Below are 15,942 nucleotides of genomic sequence, written 5' to 3' on the forward strand. Positions count from 1 at the left end.
ACGAGTTAGTCAAATTGGGTGCTTGTCGATTTGGCTGTTGCTGCACGCTTGAGTTTACGGACTCCTTTTGTCCTCCAGCTCCACATTATGGTACAATCTTAAACGCCTCTCCCACCTGGGATCCTATTTTATATATTTTCCCCCAAAAAAGAAAAGAACAGAAACATAATGGCTCCCAATCAGCTCTAGTCAGCTGCTGCATTAACTGCATACGTGGCTTCAGATGGGCATGCAGTTCACCAATCACTTCAACAAAATTCGAGCGTTTCTGTGGGATCCGGCTGAGCAATATGTCGTAGGCAAAAACAGCTGAACACACACACAAGAAGTTCCATTATCCTGAGTCAGACCTTTGCTTTTGCAAGGTTAGCACTGCCTACTCAGCCTGGCAGCTATCCAAGGGGTCTGTCTGGTAGAGTTTCTTCACATCACCTGCTACCCAGTCCTCATTCCAGGGGATGAACCTGGGACCATCTGCATGCAAAGTAGGTGCTCTGTGCTTGACTCACAGCAGTCTTGGCCCTTTTAAAGTGGGAGGGGGGGATTTTCACAGACATGAGGGGTTTTTTGTAAAGCAAACCATTCTATTAAACATGCAGATTTACAGGCCCCGTTTCCTATCTCAAAGAGTCTGAGATTAAACAATTGCACCGCTTTCCTTTTTATTTTCTTGGCAATGTCCTGGACTGAACAACTTTTTTGCCAATAGCGTCTGGCTAGACAGGAATAAAAATAAGACAAGCATCTTTCCTCTTGCATCACAATTTCTCTTTCCCATTACCTCTCCTTGTCAAGACAAAATAGGCTGACAGTAGGGTTGCCAAGTCCAATTCAAGAAATATCTGGGGACTTTGGGGGTGGAGCCAGGAGACACTGGGGTGGAGCCAAGATCAAGGCTGTGACAAGCATAATTGAACTCCAAAGGGAGTTCTGGCAATCACATTTAAAGGGACGGCACACCTTTTCAATTCCTTCCTTCCATAGGAAATAATGAAGGATAGGGGCACCTTCTTTTGGGGCTCATAGAATTGGACCCCCTAGTCCAAACTTTTTGAAACTTGGGGGAAATTTTGGGGTGAGGCACTAGATGCTATACTGAAAATTCGGTGCCTCTACCCCAAAACACAGCCCCCCCCCCCCAGAGCCCCAGATACCCGCGGATCAATTCTCCATGATTTTCTATGGGAATAAATCTTCATAGGGAATAACAGAGTTCCCAGAAGACATTTCCCTCCCCTCCCCCCGCTTTCTGATGACCCTGAAGTGGGGGGAGGGCCTCCAAACCAGGGGATCCCCTGCCCCCACCTGGGGATTGGCAACCGTAGCTGACAGGTAACAGACACCAACACAAGCATGATAGCATGTAGACAGAAATCCACTCTGGCCACTATACATTATAGGCTGATTTGCAATTAGACTTAGCAAATATATGCATTCTCCATGGGACTGTCCTTGAAGACTGTTCAGAAGTTACAGTTGGTACAGACTGTCATAGGGACCATGTCAGTCCAATTTTGGTCCATCTATTACTGCTGGTCTCTATTTAAAGTGCCGGTACTGACCTTTAAAGCCCTATATATCTTGGGATGAGCATAGCTGCACCACCATCTCCTCCCATATAAATCTTTACATCTAATTGCATCTCTTGCATGAAAGTACAAACAAGAGCATTCAAGGTACTGAATCTTTGCTTTCTAAAGTTCCTGTGACTCGCTCTATGACGCCCGGCTCAGTAAGGTCAAATATTTGAGCATAATGGTGCAGTCCTATGCAGAGTTACCCAGCCTATGTATACTGAAGCCAACGAGTTTATTTATTCATTTAAAACGTTTATGTACTGCCTTTCTATCCAAAAAGGGTCCCCGAAATTGTGATCAAAACATTAAAACGTTTAAAATAATGTATACATAAAATGAACAATTTAATAAAAACATAAACACACATAACAACCTCACAAGGGAGGAGGGCCAATCACAGTTGTTGGCAGCATGTCAGACAAAACAAGCAAGTCTTTACCCACTGATGGAAGACAATAATAGAGGGAGACCAATAAATCTTCCTTGGGAGAGTTCTGAAGGTTTGGCATGAGAATTTTCAGGCTGTCACCTGTCTAGCCTCAGATGGTGAAGGAACTTGAAGTGGGGCCTCCAAAGATATTTGTAGTGGACAGGCAGATTTATATGGGAGGAGATGGTGGTGCAGCTATGCTCATCCCAAGATATATAGGGCTTTAAAGGTCAGTACCGGCACTTTAAATAGAGACCAGCAGTAACAGATGGACCAAAATTGGACTGTCATGGTCCCTATGACAGTCTGTACCAACTGTAACTTCTGAACAATCTTCAAGGACAATCCCATGGAGAATGCACTGCAGTAATCTAATCCAAGCCTTTAACTGGATGGCCCAGACTAGTCTGATATTGTCAGATCTCAGAAGCTAAGGAGGGTCGGCAGTCTCCCATCCAAATTCTAACCAGGGGCGACCCTGCTTAGCTCCTGAGATCTAACAATATCAGACTAGTCTGGGCCATCCAGTTAAAAGCTTGGATTAGATTACTGCAGTGTGTTCTCCATGGGACTGTCAGGGTCACTACGCAGAGGCACCTCATGTCTCTTGCCTCGGGAACTCTACAGGGTCACCATAAATTGGTTGTAGCATGACAGCACTTTCTTTTTATTTTTTTTAAATTTAAAAAATAAAACTACTCAAAAATTAAAACAGTGGTGTAAAACAGCACTTTCCACTACTGATTTAATCCAGATATTACCAGGGCATGTACTACAGTGACGAGATCTTTCCTGTCCAGGAACGGTGCAGCTGGCTCATCAGCCAAAGCTAGTAAAGACACCCTGGTCACTGCTCTCACCAGTTTATCCAACAGGAGGCCTATGTCCAACAGCATAACCAAGCTATGACTGGAATCATGGTTTAGACTGGAGTAACTCAGCAGAGAATAGAACTGTCTCTTTAGTTCTACTAAAGTCAGTGGCCAGTATCAAGCATTTTTCTAATAAATGGAAACATATTTGCTCCAACTACAGTTAAACCAAATAACCGTTATCTTAAATTATTAAAAACGCATCGTGGCCAATAAATCCAATTCGTCTTAAAACAACTATTTTGTGGCAGATACAGCTGAAAGGAAAAAAAAAACTTTGTTCAGCAGCAAAGGCCACATCAAATACATAACCTAGCAGGTGAGAATACATAAAAACAACTACATAACTGAGCAGGTGTATTTTGGCAGTGTGCTGCTAACAATTTGCACAACTCTACGTGTAACTGTGATGATTTCTATTCATGTTGGACTTCTTCAATATTCCTGTTTGGAAAGTGAAACTCAAATGATAAAACACCCATAAAAGTTGGGTGAGGAAGGGATTCATTTGGGCTCTTACATTGCTGTTTCCTATATTTTGGCAATTATTTGCCAATAAAGTTCTATACAGCTAAGCCAGTTGTTCTGGAATGTGATTATAACATACTTTAGGTATCTGCTACTTTTAAGTAATAGCTTTTATGGATTAGTTTATATATTATATTATCAATGTTAAAGGAATTGTATTTTATTTGTTTTTATTACTGTCAGCTGCATAGGGCACACACACTGGCAGCCCTAATATTTTCCTTAAAAAGCTGGATTGTATTCGTTCTACTGCTTTATTAAGGGTTGTGATCCAGATTGGAATACCATAAAGCAGTTTAGCACTGATTTTGTGGTTAAAAACTCTAAGGGCTGCAGGAATGCATTGATTTCCCTTGGTATAATAGAAACGAGTGATTGCAAGTATGTTACTATTCACAGATTTCATCACTTCTTTTTTGTTTTTTTGCTGTTTTACTGCAAAGGAACTTCAAGAACAGAATGGAGAGAGAAATTACTGAATTACAAATTATTAGGAAACCTAGAACAAACACCTCTCCAGGACGACATTGGTTTTTTTTTTATCTCATTACATATGCTAAACCCACTCTCAGTGAGTATAGCTATACATCCACAATATTCCAATGTATTTCTCTTTTATAATAGTGTATCAGAATCTCCTTTTTTAAATATAGGGGCAACTATTGCATTTGTCCAAGCTTCGAGTATCAAACCCGTCCTATCAATACAGTGAATAGGGCAGCTAAAAAAGGGGCCCACCACTCAAGAAATGCCTTAATAGCTTCAGGGGGGATGGCATCAGGCCCGGGGGCTTTCCCCAATTTGGTTAGCGCTATCAGGGATTCAACCTCTGCTGCTTGTATCGGAGGCCACTCTAAACAATCATCCAAGCTAAACTCAGATTCTCCTACTGAATTAACTCTATTCTCCTGAAAAATCTTCAAAAAAAATGTTCATACCAAGTATTTACTGTTATTGTGCTACTTATGAAGCCTTTCCTACCTACAGAGTCTGAAATCAAGGCCCAGGATTTCCTCGTGTCGTTATTTATTGTGGCTTGGAGGAGGGGTTCCCAGCATTTCTGTAAAAAGGCTTTTTGCTTATTTTTATACAATTGGTGCAATATGGTTTTAAGCTCAAAGTACTCCTTTGGTGGGAACAAAAAAGCCTGACGCCCTATATTGATGGTAAATAGTACCCACTTGGGTCTTCACATTATGAACTCACAGTCAAACCAGTCTCTTGAGGATACCTCCCTTGCTTGGTATTGTTGCTCAGACTGTAACATCAGAACAGCAGAGAGTTGAAACACGATTTTATCATACACCTGAAACAACTCTGTTGTCTGGTTCAAATTCCTTGATGATAATAAAAACTCTTCTAAGTTATGAGAATCCAGGATGCCAGCCAGATGCCTTTTTGGCAGCCTTGTCAGGCCAATAAATTCTGGGTATCCTATTTGTCACACTTCCAGGGTCATCTCTCAGGCATTCCTGAGAGATGAAAGCTCATGAAAGCCTTACAGCGACTGGTCAAACTACTACTATTTTGGCTGGCTTTTGTAAGGGATGTTAAGGACCAAATCACACTAAACACTTGTGTGGGTGTGAGCTAGCAGCTGCAATGGAGGTGGAGAAAAAAGCACCACCTTCACTGCCACCTCATAGGATTTCATAAACATCCTATAATATGTTTTTGTAGCTTCATCATGTACCCACCACCAAACTCACTCAGTAATCTGAGTTCTCGATCCATCTCCCTGAGTTTGGTGGTATACCAAGGGGATGATCTCCCACAAAAGCACAGAGGATGTCAGGTGGGGGTGGGGACCTCATCAGTGGCCTCAGAGAGATGGAGATTCCAAATCCTGCAGAGCATTCTGAAATCCAATAGGACCCATTGGTCTCTGTGGGTGAGCATAAATCAGCTGCCATGAAGTAATAAAAATAATTAACACAAAGAACAAAAAGGGAAGGGATCCGAATAAACTGACTTTAGACAGTACAAAATCTATTCAAATGGCCCAAGTGTGACAGTACAAAGTCACAGATGAGTTTCCAAAATACAATGAGTCCATCACAGAGTTGCTGTTAAGTTTTAGCAGGCTAAACAGACTGGAAACAGCTTACCTGCAGAGAACGTTAGCTGAATCTGCTCTTCAATGATCTCTAGTGCAATAAAATCATGCTTCTCATTGAAACGCCCGTTGTAGAGAAGCAAAGCATTCCTGTCCCTGGTTGCAAACCTGCAACAGTTCAGAAAAAAAAAAAAACACATTTAAAATTTTCTCTGACCCACATAATTTAAACACAAGTATCTCCAGTTTGTTTCTGGGCAAAGTTTAAGGTACTGACTTTTAAAGTCCTGAGGCCTATATGGGTTGGGACCAACAAACTGAAGGATAGAAGAAGATAAGAAGATATTGGATTTATATCCCGCCCTCCACTCCAAAGAGTCTCAGAGTGGCTCACAATCTCCTTTCCCTTCCTCCCCCACAACAGACACCCTGTGAGGTAGATGAAGATATTGGATTTATATCCCGTCCTTCACTCAGAAGAGTCTCAGAGCGGCTCACAATCTCCTTTCCCTTCCTCCCCCACAACAGACACCCTGTGAGGTAGGTGGGGCTGGAGAAGGCTCTCACAGCAGCTGCCCTTTCAAGGACAACCCCTGCCAGAGCTATGGCTGACCCAAGGCCATCTCAGCAGGTGCAAGTGGAGGAGTGGGGAATCAAACCCGGTTCTCCCAGATAAGAGTCCGCACACTTAACCACTACACCAAACTGGCTCTCCAGTAGGATCACCTACTCCTGACCACTATGGTCATCTTTGAAGGCCCTACTTCTCAACAGTGGCACCAAACCTCTGGAATGCTCTTCCCAGGAAGTATCACTTGTCCTCTTCAGTTGCTATCTTCTGCCAGTAGGAGAAGAGGAGGACAGGTTTTGATTTCACTACAACAGTGTCCCAAACACAGCACTTTACTTCTCTCCATAAGAATGAATGACAACCATTTATTGATATGAGAGAATACAAAGCAGCACACTCAAGGACATCACTGAGATGAGAGCTGAACTACTCTCTGTCCCTGACTACATCAAGCAACTGGGAATCAAATCTACTTCTACCAGCATAGGACCTTTCTGGGTTCTGTTTCCTGGGTTTCCTCAGTTCACACATGCAGGAGGAGGAGGTGATAGAATGTCTAAGAGGTAAAATGGATGGCATCATTTCAGACTTCAGGTGGCAGATTCCAGCGCTGAACGAGCCTTCGTGTAAAAGGAACGTCCACACAAAGAGAAAACTAGCACAAAGGGCAGATTTTCTCAGCTATTTGCTGAGAAATTTTATCACAGGATAACAGGCCAACATGTGATTCTTCACTTGTAGTTGTACAACATAGAAATGTTTCAGCAAGTGCTGGAACATAAGCCTAAAAGTATTCTAGGGCTTTAGAGCCATAGTAAGATATAGATATTGACGGTGAATCTGGAAGGGAAGCAATTCAGAGGAACATATCTAACCATAAGGGATTTAAGTAGAATTATGTGTGCGATGATGCGTTTTTAACAACACTACATTATATTAGTTTCAACTGTACAGGTGGTGGCAGCTACAAGCATAGACAGCTTCAAGAGGGGATTGGATAAACATATGGAGCAGAGGTCCATCAGTAGCTATTAGCCACAGCTTATTGTTGGAACTCTCTGTCTGGGGCAGTGATGCTCTATATTCTTGGTGCTTGGCGGGAGCACAGTGAGAGGGCTTCTAGTGTCCTGGCTCCACTGGTAGACCTCCACATGGCACTTGGGGTTTGTTCCCACTGTGTGACAAAGAGTGTTGGACTGGATGGGCCACTGGTCTGATCCAACATGGCTTCTCTTATGTTCTTAAGTCCTTACAGGTAGCCTGATAATGTCTGATCTCAGAAGTTAAGCAGGGTCAGGCCTTGTTAGTATTTGGACGGGAGACTGCCAAGTGTTGTCATGTGGAAGCAGGCAATAGCAAACCACCTCTTTTTGTTGCTTGCCTTGAAAACCCTATGGAGTTGCCATAAGTCGGCTGTGATTTGACGTCACTTTCTACCACCATTTTTAAAGTGTGCTACTATAATGTCAGAATGATCAAGACTCTTATACAATTAATATGCATTCCGTATGTTAGGATATGCTTTAAGGTATGTGCAGAATGCCAAATACAGAAAGAGTATTTAAGTAGTAAACATGTTTTTGGAAGTTTTAAGTGGTAAGTGAACTACATAAGTACAGATGAGGCCATCTTAGATTGACCTACTGGCCAATCAGAAGAAGAATCTCCAAAGAGAGATCTTCAAAAAGAGCATAAAGGGGTCCACTTTTGAAAGTAAACAGTCCATTTGGGTCAAGGGTGGAACTCTGACAGGCTAAACTCTACTTCTCCACTTCTATCTTTGATCTGGTGAACCAATCTTAAATTCTATAGAGATGAATGGCGAGAACCATTCATAAGGGAACTGACCTGTGAAAAGGGGTAAGAAAACGAGAATAGTTAGGATAAGTTAGCTGTGTTGATATTGTAACAGAGTATTTCCATAGACAGTTTTGCTGTGATTGTAAATAGACCTCTTAATTGTATCCTAAGCATTAGGATGCTGTCTAATAACTAGGGAAAAGATCCCTGTAAATGACAAAGCTTTTGCATTTTCTTGGAATGACAGCCTTGCTGTGACAGACAAGTGGGTAGGAGTTTCTGTTGTATCACCTCAGCACTTCATGACCTCATTTGTTGTGTGCCTTCATCACACTACAGAAGTGGCTTTCAGTCTTTCCAGAACATGACCCGTCTTTACCCTCCAAGCAGCAGCTTGGGACTCACTGAGCTGCAAACATGACAGGAAACCATGTGACAGGAAGAGAAGGGACACAAGTAATCTCATGATGCCAAGGCCACAGGCAGAAAACCAAGGGTAGGGGACAGGAAACACAAGCTAACCACTAGGATGTGAACCATAGCAAGAAACAAATCATGGGTTAGAGTCAGAGAGGAATTCTCTCCACTGTTGAATGACCTTAACTTATACTTCTGCTACACCTCTCAATCCATGAGCATGAAAAGAAAAAAAAAAAACACGAGATGCCATCTATCCATATACGCATGGCAGGTCCTTCCAAAAAGAAGCAGAAAACCTATAGTGGCTCTATAAAGGCTCATGAAGATAGGGCCCAGGTCTCTTGATGTCACTGGAATATACTTCTGACCATGCACATGTAGGATGGCTACCATGTTCTTCATAACATCCTGACTCCACGGACCAGTTGCAGCAGCTAAAGACTTTTCCAGCTGGTGCTCTATAAAACTAGAAATCTGAAGGCTTTTCTTTTAAAAGGCATGCAGATTGGTTGACACAAGACTGACAGAAGAAGCCACACTGATGTGATCATTAGCTTGAGAGGAGGTGGATCATAGCTCACAATTAATCTAAAAATATGACAGAAGCTTCACAGGATAATTTTTTCTTAAAATGGTATGCAATGCATAAGTAGACGACTCTGCTCTGTCTGAGTTTTGCCTGAATTATTTTATAGCATCTGCTTTTACAGCTCTGGCATATGGCATGTGTAAGTTAAAGCCTATGTACAGCTGATGAACTAGAAATGTTTTCTAGCAGGGACATGGTTGGTGGGCACGGCAGTTATTTTAAAAATATAGTTGCAGCTGAATAGATGGACTTTACTAGGCAAGCCTCTGGCTCTATGTCCTCTCACTTCTGAGGCTGAACATACAAGACATTCAGAGGTTGTAGGGGGGCTTCCATGACATGCATGTTGAAGCAAATCCTACACCTAACCCAATTTTAGTTATCCCCGAAGAAACATTCATAACCTACATAGAACAGGCTTAAAATACAAGGAGAGATACACATTTCAAAAATAACAGAATGCTCCAAGGCACCTTTGAAAGACAATGCAAACACTTTAGCATGAAAAGTCAAGCTCTGTTCCTGATTTAAACTGGAATATGGTTTTACTCATGATGCAAAGAGTAGCTGGTAACTAACAGCATATAACCTTAGAAAGGAAATTAAGCGTACTTCAGAGAAACAGTGAAATGGAAGCGTTGCCTTAACCCCTTGAAGGTAACGAAGGACTGGGGAGGAAAACTTCTCGTGGTCATCTCACAATAAGGCTTCTCGTATTCTCCTGGCGGGCACTCACACATGAACCCTCCTATAAGCAGATTAACACACGTGCCTCCATTCTTGCACACCCCTGGAGAGCAGCGTCCAGAACGAGAGTTCACTTCACAGGACTCTCCTATAAAAGAAAAAGATAGAAAATTAACTATAAGATACGGGGTAAATTGTGTGCCTTTAAGATTTTCAAAGCAAATCACAGCGACTGTAGAAAGGGTGAATTCCATTAACAGTGACTTTACCATTTGAAACTGGCTGGTTAGTTATAGCAACTATCAACCCTAAAAGTTGGCAATCTTACAAACTTTCTGAAAGTTCCCCTCTTACCCACTTCTGAACAAGGATTAATGTTTTGTGAAATGTTTCATGCACATGAAAAACACTGACACAGTTGACGGAAAAACAACTTAAATGGCATGATGATGCTATAGGGTTGCCAATCCCCAGGTAGGGGCAGGGGATCCCCCGGTTTGGAGGCCCTCCCCCCGCTTCAGGGTCATCAGAAAGCGGGGGGAGGGGAGGAAAATGTCTGCTGGGAACTCTGTTATTCCCTATGGAGATTTATTCCCATAGAGAATCATGGAGAATTGATCCATGGGTATCTGGGGCTCTGGGGGGGATGTTTTTTGGGGTAGAGGTGCCAACTTTTCGGTATAGCATCTAGTGCCTCTCCCCAAAATACCCCCCAAAGTTTCAAAAAGATTGGACCAGGGGGTCCAATTCTATGAGCCCCAAAAGAAGGTGCCCCTATCCTTCATTATTTCCTATGGAAGGAAGGAATTGAAAAGGTGTGCTGTCCCTTTAAATGTGATGGCCAGAACTCCCTTTGGAGTTCAATTATTTTTGTCACAGCCTTGATCTTGGCTCCACCCCTAATGTCTCCTGGCTCCACCCCCAAAGTCTCCTGGCTCCACCCCCAAAGTCCCCAGATATTTCTTGAATTGGACTTGGCAACCCTATGATGCTACGAGCGCAAAATACATTTAAGATGCCCGAAAGAGTTATTAGAACATAATTAGAACCACTAAGGGTTCTGCCTACATTACAAGCAAAGCATCCAATCAGAGCCTATCCTGCCACTTAATCCTGTGATCAACAATAATTCCAGCCACTACATTTCTGCTTGTCAAAATGAATTGCTCAGAAATGCAAAGTGAGTCACCACAAGTGGCACAGACCTACATCAGAAGTTAACTGTGAGTTTTTGTCCACTTAAATGTCACATACCAAATGATAAAAATCCTCACTGCCACTAGAATGACATTTCAGGGCTTGTAGAAATCCACTGGACAGGATGCTGTCACGAACACATGCAAATACTTTGAAAGAAAGACACGAACAAATAAACCCACTATTTGGCTTCCATGTTTATATGCAGGAACACTGGAATAACGAAATAAATGCCACATTCTTAAAAGAAAGCTTTAATAGCCTCTTCAGTGAGCACTACAAATTTCACCAAAGTGAAGAAGGTCTCTTGGCAAACAGACAAGCCTGTGTGCTCACCCTACTGGTTTCCCCTGTTTGGAATAAGGACCACATCTGCACTGAAAGGCTTCCACATCAGAAAGCAAGGTCTACAGGCTTTTAAAAAGCCAGGTGCCTCTAAGAGGTGAGCAAAAGAAGAAGTCCTATATAAGATGGTTGGGTCAAGGAGACATCTGTCAGCTGCATAAAGGTGATGTGCATAAGCACCATAACAGAGGAATATCTACAACAGGACACCATCTTTGTATGCTCTAACAAACCTCTTTATGCAACTAATTATCCTGGGACATTAACTCCTAAACTCAACTGATTTGCCATGATAAATGTGGGTTTGTTTACTCCTGCAAGTTGCACATATGATTCTGAAGAAATCTGCCCAGCTATCTCAGCAACTCCTTCCTTCCTTCCTTCCTTCCTTCCTTCCTTCCTTCCTTCCTTCCTTCCTTCCTTCCTTCCTTCCTTCCTTCCTTCCTTCCTTCCTTCCTTCCTCCCTCCCTTCCTTCCTTCCTTCCTTCCTTCCTTCCTCTTTGCCCAAAGCCAAGTGATCTTGTAAAGGATGCCAAGATTGTTGTCTCTGCGATGTAGATGTAAGCAGGGTGCCAAGTTTGCTAGAGAGGAACAGTGCCTCTGGAAGGAGCAAAATAGTGTATGGCTAGAAATTCCTGGAAGTCTTAATCAGTGTAAATCAAAGTTGCTAACTCAAAGAATCCAGAGAGAAATTCTGAATCCATGATTATGTAAACAAGTACTCTTTCATACACTTTATGTCTACAGGAATGGTAATGATTTGGATTCTATCTCAGGGCTTTTCTTTCTTACTTACTTATTTAATACAGAATTTATATATCACATCTCCAGATTCCTGATCTCAGTATCATAAATCATAATATGGAAAATTATCAATAAAAAGCCAAGCCGGGGACATTAATTATACAGCATAAAGCAGTGTAAAGCCAATCTGTACACCTATCTTAACTAACATAAGACCAGAAGGGACCACAAAACAGCAAAAAGATAAAAATCCTTATTTAAACATCTGAATAAAAAGGAAAATGTTGGCCTGGTGCCTAAAAGACAGTATGTGAGGGCACAGGCAAGTTTCAAGGGGGAAGGCATTCCAAAGGTGAAGTGCCACCACTAATAATTATTATGTATTAAGTTAATGGTTCTGTTTTGTTGCCGGAGCTTGAGACAGACACTTATTGCAACCCAGGATCCTGAAGCCTACATCCTAAATGGATGTTCTATTGGAACTGGCCAATCAGGATGCTAGGCATGTAACAAAGTCATGCAAATGAAGGATCCTGGAGAGCAGCACAGGATTGGACAGTGCCTGCCTGTGGGGTATGGTTTTCCCTGTTCCAAATGTGTATAGTTTGTTATTATTGTCTGTTTTGCTCGTGACTGTTCTTGCTAATAAACAAGTTGTGTTGAGATGAGAGCTGTCTGGACTCACTATTTAACAAAAATGCTCTTCATAGCTGCTACCTGCCTCATCTGAGAAAGAGGGCACAGAGAACAGTACTTGGGAGGCAAAGGACTGGACAATACGGAAGGAAACAGTCCTTCAGGTACCTGATCCCAAGTAGGTTTGCCAGCTCTGGGATGGGAAATTCCTGGAGATTTTGGGGGTGGAGACTGGGAAGGGCAGAGTTTGAGGTGGAGAGGGACTCAGTGGGGTATAATGCCATAGCAGGCATGCCAATTCCCCACCCGGGGTGGGGGATCCCCCAATCTGAGGCCCCCACCCCCGTGAGGCTGCCACCCCTGGCGGGAGACAAAATGGTGGCCATGTTGTGACACTCTAGGATTCCTCTCTATGGAAGCCATAAAGAGAAATCCTAGAGCAGCACAGCTGGAGTCCTCCAGGGAGCACACCACCTGCCAAGTTCCCCTTACCCTGCGCTGGTGCAGAGTGTTGATTGCCTCCACAGCCAAAGCCCTCAGCCTGCACACAGGTCTCCCTCCTTCCTTCCTTCCTTCCTTCCTTCCTTCCTTCCTTCCTTCCTTCCTTCCTTCCTTCCTTCCTTCCTTCCTACTTTAGTCTTATATCCTGCCCTCTCCAGAAGCGGACTCAGGGCAGTTCAAAAGCATTTACAATTACAATTTAAAATGATAAAAAAAACAATTTAAAATACATTTTAAGGTGCTATTCAACTTCAGTATAGGCGGGATCTTTCTTCCTTCCAGCAGTGATCCTATAATGATCATAGTTCCTCAGCAGTGTAGGGTGGCAGTCCTCTCCCGGTTTAGGTGCTGAAGGCTTGCTGAAATAATTCAGTTTGTACGCCCTGCGGAACTGAGAAAGATCTCGCAGGGCCCTTATGGCCTCCGGGAGGGCATTCCACATTTCTGGTGCTGCCACTGAGAAGGCCCTAGCCTGTGTAGAACACAGTCTGGCCTCCCTTGGTCCGGATATAGACAGTAGGTTTTGTGTCCCTGAATGCAGTGCTCTCTGAGAAATGTATGGAGAATGGCGGTTCTGTCGATAGGCAGGCCCTCGACCACAAAGGGCTTTAAAGGTCAATACCAACACCTTGACACGGAGTAAGAACACAATAGGTAGCCAGTGCAGCTCTTTCAGCACTGGTTGAATGTGCTCCCATCGAGGGAGCCCCATTAACAACTGTGCTGCAGTGCTCTGCATTACTGAAGTTTCCATATCAGGGTCAAGGGTAGCCCCATGTAGAGAGCATTACAGTGATCTATTCTCGAGGTGACCATAGCATGGATCACCATTGCTAAGTCATCATGCTCCAGGAAAGGGGCCAGCTGCTGTACCCACCGAAGATGAAAAAAGGCAGGTTTGATAGTGGCTGCTACCTGGACCTCCATTGCCAGAGAGGACTCCAGGAGCACTCCCAAACTCTTGACTTTAGGGGCCGGTATTAGTGGCACCCCATGAAGAGTTGGCAGAGGAATATCCCTTCCTGGGCCATCCTGGTTCAGATAGAGAACCTCCGTCTTCATCGGATTCAGCTTTAGCCAACTCAGCCTCAGCCGAGATGCTACAGCTTGAAGAGCCAGGTCTAGATTATTCGGGGCACAGTCAGACTCGCCACCCATCAATAGGTAGAGCTGGGTGTCATCTGCATATTGGTGACATCCCAGCCCATACCTCCTGACAATCTGGGCAAGGGGATGCATATAGCTGTTAAATAACATCGGGGACAGAACTGCACCCTGTGGCACACCACATATAAGTGGGTGCCTTCGGGATGATTCTTCCCCTATCACCACCCTTTGTCCCCGTCCTTGGAGAAAAGAGGTCATGCATTGCAAGGCAGACCCCTAGAGCCCCACATCAGTGAGGCAGCTAGACAGTAGCTGTTGGTCAACCGTATCAAATGCAGCTGACAGATCTAGTAGTAACAGCACAGCTGAACCACCCCGATCCAGATGTTGCATGAGATCATCTATGAGGGTGACCAGAACCATCTTCGTTCTGTGACCTGGTCGAAAGCCAGGCTGGAATGGATCCAGTATGGAAGTGTCATCTAGGAATCCCTGTAGCTGAATTGCCACCGTCCGTTCTATGACCTTACCCAAAAAGGGTAGGTTCAACACTGGCCAATAGTTTTCCAATACAGCCAGTTCTGCAGATGGTTTTTTTTCAAGAGGGGACGGAGCACAGCCTCTTGAAGGTGTGGGAAAGATCTCTTCTAAGAGGGATCTGTTGACAATAGCCTGCAGTGGTTCATATAGCATCGCTGGCTAGATTTATAAGTCAGGATGGGCATGGGTCCAACCCACAGGTGGTAGGGCATACAGCAAAAAGTATCCTGCCAACCTCCTCCAGACTGAGTGTAGTGAAGGAATCCAGAAATGGACTAGAAGACGTGCTCGGTGCCTCGAGTGCTTTCACTGTATCATTTGTGGCGGGGAGGTCGTGTCAGAGCGAAGAGTCTACAATGCGTACAACTTATCCTGCCCCTCCCTCCAGCTCAATCCAGCGCTCTATCTAAGATCTAGTAATACAGTATTCCTATGACTAAACTTCCAATTTTGCCAATAAATTTGTAAAAAATCACCTCCTCTCCCTCATCCACCCAATCAATTAGCAAATTTAAACAACAACTGGCTGATGGGTGGCAGGGTCAGAGAGGCGTGGGCTCTGGATTCACCCTGCCTTCTTAGCCCCACCCACTTCCAGCAGCCTTCATTTGGTGCTGGGCAACCTGCTTGTTGTGGTTAAGTGTGCGGACTCTTATCTGGGAGAACCGGGTTTGATTCCCCACTCCTCCACTTGCACGTGCTGGAATGGCCTTGGGTCAACCAGAGCTCTGGCAGAGGCTGTCCTTGAAAGGGCAGCTGCTGTGAGAGCCCTCTCAGCCCCACCGACCTCACAGGGTGTCTGCTGGGGGGAGAAGAATCCCAGCTACAAATACAAGTTGATGGGGTGTGAACTGGCAGAGACTGACCAAGAGAGAGATCTTGGGGTCATGGTAGATAACTCACTGAAAATGTCAAGACAGTGTGCAATTGCAATAAAAAAGGCCAACGCCATGCTGGGAATTATTTAGGAAGGGAATTGAAAACAAATCGGCCAGTATCATAATGCCCCTGTATAAATCGATGGTGTGGTCTCATTTGGAGTACTGTGTGCAATTCTGGTCACCGCACCTCAAAAAGAATATTATAGCATTGGAAAAAGTGCAGAAAAGAGCAACTAGAATGATTAAAGGTTTGGAACACTTTCCCTACGAAGAAAGGTTAAAACGCTTGGGGCTCTTTAGCTTGGAGAAACGTCGACTGCGGGGTGACATGATAGAGGTTTACAAGATTATGCATGGGATGGAGAAAGTAGAGAAAGAAGTACTTTTCTCCCTTTCTCACCATACAAGAACTCGTGGGCATTCAATGAAATTGCTGAACAGTCGAGTTAGAATGGATAAAA

At 43.8% G+C, this 15,942-nt stretch overlaps 1 protein-coding gene across 1 annotated transcript in view; it reads right to left on the bottom strand.

Annotated features, from left to right (window-relative positions):
- The window catches only part of CELSR1 (cadherin EGF LAG seven-pass G-type receptor 1), a 314,186-nt gene that overhangs the window by 150,297 nt on the left and 147,947 nt on the right, over positions 1 to 15,942 (bottom strand). Inside the window, exons 3-4 of the mRNA XM_060246078.1 lie at positions 9,456 to 9,678; positions 5,516 to 5,631 (exon numbers count right to left, since the gene is read on the bottom strand). Coding sequence (XP_060102061.1) covers positions 5,516 to 5,631; positions 9,456 to 9,678 — 339 coding nt within the window. The remainder of the gene's footprint in view (positions 1 to 5,515; positions 5,632 to 9,455; positions 9,679 to 15,942) is intronic.

Source organism: Heteronotia binoei, chromosome 8, assembly GCF_032191835.1.
Source record: "Heteronotia binoei isolate CCM8104 ecotype False Entrance Well chromosome 8, APGP_CSIRO_Hbin_v1, whole genome shotgun sequence".
Lineage (NCBI taxonomy): Eukaryota > Metazoa > Chordata > Lepidosauria > Squamata > Gekkonidae > Heteronotia > Heteronotia binoei.